Source organism: Bombyx mori, chromosome 15 (genome assembly GCF_030269925.1).
Source record: "Bombyx mori chromosome 15, ASM3026992v2".
Lineage (NCBI taxonomy): Eukaryota > Metazoa > Arthropoda > Insecta > Lepidoptera > Bombycidae > Bombyx > Bombyx mori.
Genome location: NC_085121.1, coordinates 8,199,834 through 8,212,902, shown reverse-complemented (window position 1 = coordinate 8,212,902; position 13,069 = coordinate 8,199,834). Strand labels below are relative to the sequence as shown.

Here is a 13,069-nt window from a genome sequence, read left to right as displayed (position 1 = left end):
ACCGAAATCGGGGCAGAGGAAGGTCTACGCTTCCGGCACACCGCCAATGGGGCGAAAATGCTGGAGTGTCCCGGTGCCGATAGTTCTGGCATCGCGGACAAACTAGTGGCGACGCTCCGCGTGGCATTGCCGGAGGAAGAGGTGCGCGTGCACAGGCCGGTGAGGATGGCCGAGATTAGGATCACCGGCCTGGACGACTGCGCCACCAAGGAAGAGGTGGCAGCCGCGATAGCCGCCCAGGGGGGATGTGCTCCGGAGAGCGTGACCGTGGGCGAACTTCGCTCAGGGTACTCCGGGGCCAGATCGGCGTGGGCGCGCTGCCCTGTGGAGGCGGCCACTTCCTTGGCCACCCCTCCACCGGGAAGATCGACGGGGGATCCGGGGAGACTGCGCGTGGGCTGGATAGCGGCCCACGTGCGTCTCCAAGAACCACGTGCCTGGCGATGCCTCCGATGTTTTAGCACGGGGCACGGCCTCGCTAGGTGCACCAGCTCGGTTGACCGCAGCGGTCTTTGTTTCCGTTGCGGCCAGCCGGGCCACAAAGCAGCGTCCTGCACGGCCACCCCGCACTGCGCTCTGTGCGCTGCGGCCGGGCGCAGGGCAAACCACCGAGCGGGAGGCAAGGCGTGTTTCCCGTCCGGTAACAACACCGAACGAAACCGGCGCCGGAGATCAAAGCGCCGGCAAAAGAGAAGGTTGGCCAGAGGAGCACTGGCCAACGCTGTAATCCCCGTTGCGGCGCCGGTGTCGGAGGGCGGGGGCAGCAGTGAAAGGGAGGGGGCGATGGATGTGGTTCAACAGTAATGGACCGCACCTATCGCTTCCTCCAAGGAAACCTGAACCACTCCGCCAGAGCTCAGGACATGCTGTCTCAGAGCATGGCGGAGTGGTCCATAGATGTGGCTGTGGTCGCCGAGCCGTACTTCGTTCCCCCGGCAAATGATTGCTGGTTTGGGGACGACGGCGGCCTGGCGGCCATAGTCATAAGAAGGGACGCGGCGATCCCCCCCCTGGCGATGGTGACCAGGGGCCAAGGGTTCGTCGCGGTGAAGCTGGAAGGGACCGTCGTGATCGGGGCATACTTCTCTCCGAACAGGCCTACCGTCGAGTTCGGGCATTTCCTGGGCGGGATCGGGGCGATTGCTCGCCGCCTCGCTCCTCGTCCAGTGATTCTCGCGGGGGACCTAAATGCGAAATCTGTCGCATGGGGCTCCCCCCGCTCGGACGCTCGTGGTAGGCTACTGGAGAGGTGGGCGAACGCGGCCGGCCTCTGTTTGTTGAATAGAGGGTCGGTTGCGACGTGCGTGCGGTGGCAAGGCGAGTCTATTGTGGACGTTACGTTCGCGAGCCCGGCCATCGCGCGCCGTATCCGCGACTGGAGGGTTTTGGAGGGGGCGGAGACACTGTCCGATCACCGATATATTCGGTTTGATCTCTCCGCCCGCTCCGCAGTCGCGGACGCCCACAGGGATTACCCACGTGGTGCGCCCCGGTCATTCCCCAGGTGGGCACTGAAGCGCCTGAATAAGGCGCTACTGATGGAAGCCTCTACGGTGGCGGCGTGGGCGCCCATGCGTCCACATCCGGTTGAGGTCGAGGGCGAAGCGGGGTGGTTCCGGGACACGATGCGTCGCATCTGCGACGTATCGATGCCCCGGATCAGCCCTCGGTCTCCCAATCGCCAGGCGTACTGGTGGTCGCCCGAAATCGCGCAACTCCGCGTGGAGTGCGTTCGGGCGAGGCGCGAGTGCGCTAGGCATCGCCGCCGTCGCCTGCCGCGTCGCAACGATCCGGTTGCGTTCGCGCTGGTGGAGGCCCGGCTGTACGGCGCATTTCGCGTCGCGCAGAGGGCTTTGCAGCTGGCCATCAGAAGAGCCAAGGATCAACACATGGAGGGTCTCTTGGAGACGCTCGATGGGGATCCGTGGGGGCGACCCTATCATATGGTGCGCAATAAAATGCGCCCATGGGCCCCCCCAATCACGGAGCGTCTCCAGCCTCAGCAGCTGCGGGAAATCGTCTCGGCGCTGTTTCCGCAGGAGCGGGAGGGATTTGTCGCTCCCGCTATGGACCCCCCGTCAGAATACGACGGCGACGTCCCTGCTGAGGTGCCCCATATAACGGGGGCGGAGCTCCATGTGGCAGTGCGTAAAATGTGCGCGAAGGACACTGCACCCGGCCCGGACGGCGTCCATGGCCGGGTTTGGGCCTTGGCTCTTGGTGCCCTGGGGGACCGACTCTTGAGGCTTTACAACTCCTGCCTCGAGTCGGGACGGTTTCCTTCATCGTGGAGGACGGGCAGACTCGTGCTGTTGAGAAAGGAGGGGCGCCCGGCGGATACTGCCGCTGGGTACCGTCCCATCGTGTTGCTGGATGAGGTGGGCAAGCTGCTGGAACGCATTCTGGCAGCCCGCATCATCCAGCATCTAGTCATGGTGGGACCCGATCTGTCGGCGGAGCAGTATGGCTTCCGAGAGGGCCGCTCAACGGTAGACGCGATCCTTCGCGTGCGGTCCCTCTCGGATGAGGCCGTCTCCGGGGGTGGGGTGGCTTTGGCGGTGTCACTCGATATCGCCAATGCGTTCAACACCCTGCCCTGGTCCGTGATAGGGGGGGCGCTGGAACGACACGGAGTGCCCCCCTACCTTCGCCGGCTGGTGGGTTCCTACTTGGAAGACAGATCGGTCACGTGTACCGGACACGGTGGGATCGTGCACCGGTTCCCGGTCGTGCGCGGTGTTCCACAGGGGTCGGTGCTCGGCCCTCTTTTGTGGAATATCGGGTATGACTGGGTGCTGAGGGGTGCCCTCCTCCCGGGCCTGAGTGTAATCTGTTACGCAGACGACACGTTGGTCGTGGCCCGGGGGGGGAGTTTTGCTGAGTCTGCCCGTCTTGCTACGGCTGGGGTGGCGCATGTCGTCGGCAAAATCAGGAGATTGGGCCTCGACGTGGCGCTCAGTAAATCCGAGGCCATGTGGTTCCACAGGCCCCGGAGAGTGCCACCTGTCGATGCCCATATCGTGGTTGGAGGCGTCCGTATCGGGGTCGGGGTGCAGTTGAAGTACCTCGGCCTCATTCTGGACAGTCGTTGGACCTTCCGTGCTCACTTTCAGAATCTGGTCCCTCGTTTGTTGGGGGTGGCCGGCGCGTTAAGCCGGCTCCTTCCCAATGTCGGGGGGCCTGACCAGGTGACGCGCCGTCTCTATACAGGGGTGGTGCGATCAATGGCCCTATACGGGGCGCCCGTGTGGGGCCAGTCCCTGGCCGTGGGGGTAGCGAAGCTGCTGCAACGGCCGCAACGCACCATCGCGGTCAGGGTCATCCGTGGTTATCGCACCATCTCTTTCGAGGCGGCGTGTGTACTGGCTGGGACGCCGCCTTGGGTCCTGGAGGCGGAGGCGCTCGCTGCTGACTATCAGTGGCGGGCTGACCTTCGTATCCGGGGCGTGGCACGTCCCAGCCCCAGTGTGGTCAGAGCGCGGAGGGCCCAATCTCGGCGGTCCGTGCTGGAGGCATGGTCCAGACGGCTGGCCGATCCTTCGGCTGGTCGTAGGACCGTCGAGGCGATTCGCCCGGTTCTTGTGAATTGGGTGAATCGTGACAGAGGACGCCTCACTTTCCGGCTCACGCAGGTGCTCACTGGGCATGGTTGCTTCGGTGAGTTCCTGCACCGGATCGGAGCCGAGCCGACGGCAGAGTGCCACCATTGTGGTTGCGGCTTGGACACGGCGGAGCACACGCTCGTCGCCTGCCCCGCATGGGAGGGGTGGCGCCGTGTCCTCGTCGCAAAAATAGGAAACGACTTGTCGTTGCCGAGTGTTGTGGCATCGATGCTCGGCGACGACGAGTCGTGGAAGGCGATGCTCGACTTCTGCGAGTGCACCATCTCGCAGAAGGAGGCGGCGGGGCGCGTGAGAGACACGCAAGCCCGCCGCCGTCGAGCGGGGGCCAGGGAGGCGGATCTCGCCCAAGCCCTGGCCCTCTAAGTGTTTCGGGTCCCCTTCATATGTCGGTCTGGGGACAGGCGAAGGGGGCCTAAGAAGACGACGTGCAAGCTGCTCTGCACGCGTTTTACGCAAGAGCATCCGGGTGATGGAAGGCCGGCTATCCTCGACCCACGCTGGTTCTGACCCAGCGGGGTATTCCGTAGGATAGACCATTCTAACCGGCGCCATCTAGGCGGGCTCCGGATAGCCTGCCGACCGAGAGGGCTGGTGGTCGTGGCGCCGACGACCGCCGGTCCGGCGTCCCGAGGGGGAGGGTGATGGGAGAGATGTGCTCCGCACTAAACGCTTCACTTTCCCCCCTTTGCCTTTGCATGGGTTCTGTCCCATGCGAGGTTCGGACGCGGGTTGTTGAGCGACAGGAGGTTTTAGTCAGTTCGACTCCGACATGCCCCGCCTTCCATCCCCAGGGGAGGGCGGAAGTCCGGCGATTTCCTCCTAAAAAAAAAAAAAAAAGGGCTAAATAGGCGAAAACAAATCCCGACCGGCGCCCTCTTCTTCGATATCGCGAAGGCGTTCGACAAAGTCTGGCACAACGGTTTAATTTACAAACTGTACAACATGGGAGTGCCACACAGACTCGTGCTCATCATACGAGACTTCTTGTCGAACCGTTCGTTTCGATGTCGTTCTCGTCCCCGTCAACTGACCGCCGGAGTCCCGCAAGGCTCCGCGCTCTCCCCGTTATCATTTAGTTTGTATATCAATGATATACCCCGGTCTCCGGAGACCCATCTAGCGCTCTTCGCCGATGACAAGGCTATCTACTACTCGTGTAGGAAGATGTCGTTGCTTCATCGGCGACTCCAGATCGTAGTAGCCACCATGAGACAGTGGTTCCGGAAGTAGCGAATTGACATCAACCCTGCGAAAAGCACAGCGGTGCTCTTCAAAAGGGGTCGCCCTCCGAACACCACTTCGAGCATCCCACTCCTTAATAGGCGCGCAAACACCTCCGCCGCTAGCCCCATCACTCTCTTTGGCCAGCCCATACCGTGGGCCTCGAAGGTCAAATACCTAGGCGTCACCATCGACAGAGGGATGACATTCCGTCCCCACATAAAAACGGTTCGCGATCGCGCCGCGTTTATACTAGGACGACTCTACCCAATGCTTTGTATTCGAAGCAAACTGTCCCTCCGTAATAAGGTAACTCTCTACAAAACTTGTATACGCCCCGTCATGACGTATGCGTAGTGTTCGCTCACGTAGCCCGCACCCACTTGAAATCCCTTCAGGTTATTCAATCCCGATTCTGCAGGATAGCCGTCGGAGCGCCATGGTTCCTAAGGAACGTGGATCTCCACGATGACCTGGAGCTCGACTCATTTAGTAAGTATCTACAGTCGGCATCACTGCGCCATTTTGAGAAGGCGGCACGACATGAGAACCCTCTCATCGTAGCCGCTGGAAATTACATACCCGACCCAGTAGACCGAATGGTAAACCGTCGACGTCGCCCAAAGCACGTCATTACGGATCTTCCTGATCCATTAATGGTGCTTTTAGGCACCACAAGCACCGGTCACCGTCCTCGTCGAACCCGTCGCTTGTGACGAAGGGCTCGACGAGCGAATTAACCCACAGATACAGCCCACTGAGTTTCTCGCCCGATCTTCTCAGTGGGTCGCGTTTCCGATCCGGTGGTAGATTCTGCGAAGCACTGCTCTTGCTAGGGTCAGTGTAAGCAACTCTCCGGTTGAGCCCCGTGAGCTCACCTACAAACGTTAGGGCGAAGCTGAAATAGCCTCTCAAGGCTATCAGCATAGGTAGGAAAAAAAAAACAATATTCCTCAACTGTCCTCGAGTGAGGTAGAGTCGCGTTATTGCGTCACCACAACAACATCAGTTTGAGGAAAATTTGATCAAGCTAGCATCAAACCCATAGAGTTCTGTAGTCTATGGTCATTGTTTAATGACAAAGTCAAGCTGCCGCTGTCTGTTTGAAACTAGAAGCATTGAACTTGTTTGATGTTTTAGTTGCTGAGTGATTCGTAAATATGTGTGCGCGCGGTAAATTTGAAAGTGTATTATTTATTTTCTAACCCATTATTATTTTAGATTTCGGACCCGGTTTTGTATTTTTATTCGCAGTTTTTGTGTGATTTTGATTGCATCGTGTTGTTGAAGTGCTTTTCCACAACCACCAGTTTATTATTACATAAATAAAAGTTATAATTGACTTTATTTATTAGGTAGTAAGCAAAATATGACTCTTATCAATATATTAAGTGTATAATCTATGACTCTTATGAAGGTAAATAAAATAAGGAGTTTCAAATGTCTAACCACGAGTCTAAACAAGAGTCTAATCTCGAACTATTTACTTTATTAATAAAAATTATCAAAATTACATTTTAAAAATATACGCGAATCATGCACAGATCCAGGCCATCGCACAACAATATCATATATTTCCATTTGCGGTCCACGTACTATTTGGAAATTGATAGAAAACCAGCCTTGAGGAACATTCAAGGTACGTCGCGACGTACGTTGACTTGACAGTTCGTTTACTCCACTCCGGTTAGGAAAATTTTCCAAGGACGTTTAAGTGGAGTTTATTTTTACGACTAAGCATACCAAAACGCACGTTGGAGTTTGAGTCGAGTCGAGTTAAGCTCGTGTGAACGACTAAAGATACGGGGGTGGGCCTCTTATCCTTTAGGCCACGGCGATTTACGATGAAGTTATGACTGATAGAAGATTAATAAATAATTAAAGGCGTGATCATGGATGTTATATACTGATAACCAATGTTATTCACGTTATGAACAAGTTCGAGTTGTTTGGAAAATTATATGAAAGTATTATTTTATTCGTTATTTCACATTATAATTGACGCGGTCGGTAGGCGTGTAGTGAGTAAGTTTCTTGGAAAAAAATTACCAGAGGAGCTCACGGCCTATCTGTTGTTGCGGTCACCGGAGTCCATAGACACCGCATCGCGAATGTGGCTACGCACCTTACAAATAATTGTTCGGGATTTTTTTGATGCCCAATAGCTTAGTCATTATGTTATTTGTTAACTTGGGCAATTCTCTAATTGGTAACTCTCCGACCCTGCTTAAGACATCAAATACCTGAGGCATTGCTGTACCTCTAACTCTAAGGGGTGTACCCGAAAACTAAATTTGAATAAACATAGAGTAACTATTTTAAAGTATCAAACGGAGCAAAAATTACTAACTAGTCAGGTCATAAATATTGTCACACAGTAAAAACTTTTCTTTTAGAATGCTGGCCACAAAAAAGTTTATTGAATTCGAATTTCGAATTGTTCATGAAAATAAAAATGTATACTTTTAGAATTTTACTCATTTTTAAATATGGAGTGGACGCTTAAAGAAGACCGTGTTGCAGTTATTGCGTTGCATCGTTGCGGTTACGCGCCAATTCAAATTTTTAACATACTGAAATATTTGAATATAACCAAAAGATTCGTTTATCGTACCATCAAACGATACAATGAAGACTCTAGTGTAGATGACAGGTCAAGAAGTGGTCGCCCTCGGTCTGTTAGGACTCCAGCAGTGATAAAAGCTGTGAAGGCGCGAATTCAAAGAAATCCCAAACGTAAGCAGAAACTGTTGGCCCTTCAGATGGGGTTAAGCAGAACCACGGTGAAACGGGTGTTAAATGAAGACTTAGGGCTTCGGGCATATCGAAGAAAAACAGGACATCGTTTGAATGCTCGTCTAATGGACCTGAGACTGAAGAGATGCCGTGCTTTGCTGAAGCGGTACGCGGGGAAAAAATATCGGGAAATTCTTTTTTCGAATGAAAAAATTTTTACCGTAAAAGAGAGCTACAACAAACAAAATGATAAGGTGTACGCACACAGTAGTGAAGAAGCGAGAAACCGTATTCCGCGTGTCCAACGAGGTCATTTTCCATCCTCGCTCATGATATGGTTGGAAGTCTCTTATTGGGGCTTAACAGAGGTACATTTTTGTGAGAAAGGTGTAAAAACGAATGCAGTTGTGTATCAAAATACAGTCCTGGCGAACCTTGTGGAACCTGTTTCTCATACCATGTTTAATAACAGGCACTGGGTATTCCAACAAGATTCGGCGCCAGCTCATAGAGCGAAGAGCACACAAGACTGGCTGGCGGCGCGTGAAATCGACTTCATCCGGCACGAAGACTGGACCTCCTCCAGTCCAGATTTGAATCCGTTAGATTACAAGATATGGCAACACTTGGAGGAAAAGGCGTGCTCAAAGCCTCATCCCAATTTGGAGTCACTTAAGACATCCTTGATTAAGGCAGCCGCCGATATTGACATGTACCTCGTTCGTGCTGCGATAGACGACTGGCCGCGCAGATTGAGGGCCTGTATTCAAAATCACGGAGGTCATTTTGAATAAACTTTAGTGTCATAAGAATCTATGTTTTGTTAAGTTCATTTTGGTATATGAATGGTTACATAATGAATAAACTTGTTTCAATTATTTTACATTAAGCATGTGACAGAATTTATGACCTGACTAGGTATAGTTCTATTATTAGTAAAGCGCGTCATTTGATCATTAATTACATTACACTGCGCCCAATACAAAAACATTTTAATGTCGTTTTTGTAATCTTTAACACTTCTTTCTTAATCTTTCTTCGTTTTCGGAAATACTTTCACCTATGCAGGCCCTAAACATACTCTAAACATATACAACCATTATACAAGACTGTTGATAGTGTGTGAGAAACTTTATTACAAAAAACTGAAATTACTTTCTCGTGACAAAAAAAATTAAACACACCAACTTTTACCATTACCATCTTAGTCTTAAATTACGTGTGATTAAGCTGTTCGCGTTATACCGCCAGTCAAAGAGCGCCTCCAATCATATTGTCATGCTACAATTTATATAACGTGCTTCTTTAGCTAGAGTAAGATTTAATGTTGACACAAGTGTTTTAATAGAAAATATACTGCTACATATTAATTCTTTAGTTTCAGAAGAGTGTACATAATATTATGTTAACATACTAGACTTAACGTAATCTAGGTAGTTCTCTAGTAGTTCTCTTTAAACCTCTCTCTGCATGTTTTAAGTCATCGATTTTTTTTCGTCTTTTATTATTAAAACAACTTTCACTTTTGTGTTGGATTTCAGGAATAATTAATTATATATAAAATAATTAATTTATATAATTAACAAAATTCATTTTTATAGTTAGTAGAATTAAGTCGTCGTGGCCTACAGGATAAGACGTCCGGTGCATTCGTGTTAAGCGCGATGTACCGGTGTTCGAATCCCGCAGGCGGGTACCCTTTTTTCTAATGAAATACGTACTTAACACAGCTCACGATTGACTTCCACGGTGAAGAAATAACATTGTGTAATAAAAATCAAACCCGCAAAATAATAATTTGCATAATTACTGCTGCTAGGACCTCTTGTGAGTCCACACGGGTAGGTACCACCACCCTGCCTATTTTTGCCGTGAAGCAGTAATGCGTTTATACTGAGAACTTAAAACTCATATCTCAAGGTGGGTGGCGGTATTTACGTCGTAGATATCTATGGGCTCCAGTAACCACTTAAAGGTGGACTGTGAGCTCACCCACCCATCTAAGCAACAAATAAAATGTAAAAATTTATTTTTTATTTGGATTGATCTATTCATCAAAATGTTATTTCGTTAGATATTTGTTTTCTGTTAGTCATTTTGATGCTGTAAGGCGTTTGAAATTACAGTATTTTAAACCAACCACATCCAGAATTATTTTAGTGTAGCTTGGAAATCCCATATACGTAAAGAAATAATTCTTCACACAAGAACTCATTACTGCTTCATGGAAGAAATAGGTAGTACGGTGATACTGATGAGTGCTGTAGGCCTATAGCACCCCCTCTATAAATTATACTACTACTACTATAAATGATGCATAAGTTATCCAGATTTGAGGCTATAATAAGACGTTATTACCCTTGCATCGTGAAGTACATATATAACTTTGAAAAAAAAAGGAAACCACCCAGGACCGTAGTATAAACAGCGTAGTGAGATTAGAATTTAAAATACGTAGATTGAACTGAAACGTGCCTATCGTTCTGGGCGGTAGTTAAAGTGACAGAAAAATATTTTAAAGGGATTGGAAATTTAATGTTAGAAGACAAATAAATTTGATAAAATTGACCAACAATAGAAAAACACCCGACATTTGGAAATTATTAAGAGCAATCTCGAAATGTTATAGTGTAATCGGATTAATTTTACCGTCACGTTGTTTCCGTCGACGAAATATGGATATTTTATTCGATCCCCAGACAGAGACAGCATTTCTTTGAAACGTTAATCCACTCCGCTCATAAATAAATTTCGAGTAACTCTAAGATAATAAAGGTATCCTTTTTCAGTGATTACGTACCAAAACATTAGGAGATTATTTGATATATAATTGATGCATAATTAATCCCAAAAGTAAGTGACGCGATTAAATAATTGATTCGGTGGTGCAGTAGTTAGTGCCGGTCACTGTTGCGCCTTCGTTCATGGGTTCGATTCCCAGATAGGGCAAACATTGGTATGATGGTTTGGTTGGTCAGGTTTGTTTGCTCTGTGTCTGCGTGTTTATTTTCGACATGTAATTTATATATTCAAACGTAATCGATAAGTATATATGTATATCAGCTTCTGGTTCCCACAGTACAGGAATCCAATTTTGGGGCCGAATGACCGTTAATGGCTTGAATACGGCTATATTTAAAAAAAAAAAACTCACTAAAAATAAACGTGGAAAATTGTCGTTGGGTTTCGTTCCGATAATTCGATCTACAGTAGTTAAAACAGTTTTCTAACTGTAACTAAAATAAACTGTAACTAAAAAAATAACTGTAACTAAAATTTACTTACTGAAAGAATTCCTGGAAAAAAAAATACAAAATTTTAGGAAAAAAAAACGACTTCAACAGAATAAGCATATAATCAGTCGAAATCTATTAAATATTTTTCATTAAGGATAACTCAAGAACACATGTTTATAAATGGGTCCCGTATCTGAAATTACAGTTTTAAATTTTTTCAAAAACATCAAACACATAAAAAATACAGTAGAATTGGGAACCTCCACCTTTTTTGAAGTCGAACAATTGAATGATAACGGATTTGCGTTTTATTTTTGTGTTATTCTCTAGAACTTGTTAGAAAATGTGTCGTTATTGAATTAGTCATTCTAATCATTTCTCTTGAAAGGACAGGCAATGAATGACAGCTTCAAATGAGTAATTGCCACCCGTATAAGTAAGTATGTACCTGTGTGTAATACCCATGTACTTCTAGGAATATTGTAGAAAGCACTAAGGTTACGAATTGGTATGGCCACCAAATGTAGAACATTGAAACATTGAATACATATTTGCGGCCTATAGGCAAAACGAATAGGGCCCGTGGTTATACAGAAATTTGTATGTAGGCCATAGATACGTTATGTGTACGTTACTGTGACTGTGTTGTAATTTTGAGGTACTTAGCAAATTTTTTAAAATTAAGTCCTATTGGATATTATAAATTGAATTGAAATTAATTGTCCAGGATTAACTTCTATAGTGCGGAGTCTACTATAATCTATTATGTTGGTGGCTATTATTAACGGGTATCGTGATATTTATGATATCGGAGGAGAAGGAGAGACATCACAAATTGAATGTATAAGAGTATAAGGTCTGTTCCATAATTCAAACCGGAATGTAATAATGCTTCGTGCCAGAAATAGACAGAGTGGTGGTACACACCCGCGAGGTATCACAGTATTTCTTATCATCAGTAATTCCGCAAATTGTATGTGTTTTGGGATTTATTTTTATTATACGATGTTATTCTTTCAGTGGGGATCTCATTCGTGAATGTTTAGCTAAGTGATTAAAATGCTAAACGACTTTATTATTACTTACATAGCTTAGTATGCTGTAAAATAATCACTACTAATAAAGCAAATCATCCTGACAATTAATTAATTTTCATAGATTCATAGTAGCTGTCGTTATTGCCAGGAAAATCTTGTTTGCCTTATCGACATGAGGTCACGATTAAAAAGTGACTGTGTAGGTCAATAGCAGCTATTGCCTTTGGTGGCGCGTCACGTTCTGTATCATCCAATTACATTTAACTAAAGCGCAGTAAGGCAATTGTTTTGTATCATTCTGTGCATGTATTCGTCTCGTAAACACACATTACGCGTGTAGCACTTGATTTATTCGTTATTAACGAAACAAAAATTATGAGGCAAATCATGATTTGTTTGATAACAGTCATAGTATTTGATTTTTACTCTGGTATTTCAAAAGTTTTGATAGTCGCAGCCTTGATAGATAAATGTGATTGTGTCAATAATAATTATTCATCTACAGTCAAACATTATTTGTAAGTACGAGTATATTACGAATGTAATAACTGGCGTCTAGCTAAACAAAATGTGTGTGTCCATTAAATTGCTGACTTGTATATAGTATTACAAGAGTAATTTTGTTGACGTCTTAGTTTTTATCGTGGGAAAGGAATTTGTGTTCATAATCACTTCAATTCTCACGTGTAATTTAGTACAATATATACATTATGCATTATGTCTAGACGTGTGTGTATATAAGCTTTACCTATGTATGTATTTCGGTGACTTTGAATACAGTACTTATTGTTCATTTTGATTCTGTTTCCATTTTCAATCGAGAGATACCCCTTTGATCTTTGATAGTTCACTCTCATCTCAATGAAACGATGTTTCTGAATGAAATTATCACATTCTTATGTGATTATTGTACTTGAATAGTATATTTACCTATTATAAAATTTGTAAATAAATTTATTTCAATCTATGATGATTTTTGGACAGATGAGCTCACGGATTAGCCGGTGTTTAGTGTTTAATGAAGTCGATAGAGAAACGTGTATTTCGGTACCTAGTTTCAGACGTTAAGGCGGAATCTCTACCTCGGAAATAACTATCTCGGTCTTTATCGCAACGCATAACTTCGCAGCAGATATGGCCGGGAAGGTTATGTGCTGCAAAGCAAATTGCGTGCTCAAACCACGCTCTATCAATAGCAAAAAAAATATGGATACAA

General features: G+C 47.0%; 1 protein-coding gene across 13 annotated transcripts in view; it reads left to right on the top strand.

Moving 5' to 3' along the window:
- Window positions 1–13,069, top strand: part of LOC101738615 (uncharacterized) — a 67,856-nt gene that overhangs the window by 27,102 nt on the left and 27,685 nt on the right. The window contains exon 1 of one of the 13 annotated variants that reach the window (XM_062672539.1): window positions 12,141–12,371. The exons of 11 other annotated variants lie outside the window; for them this stretch is intronic. In XM_062672539.1, the coding sequence (XP_062528523.1) occupies window positions 12,229–12,371 (143 nt within the window). In that variant the 5' untranslated portion in view covers window positions 12,141–12,228. Of the gene's footprint in view, window positions 1–12,140; window positions 12,372–13,069 lie in introns of those variants that run through there. One more of the 13 variants, XM_021349540.3, reaches the window with a different exon arrangement.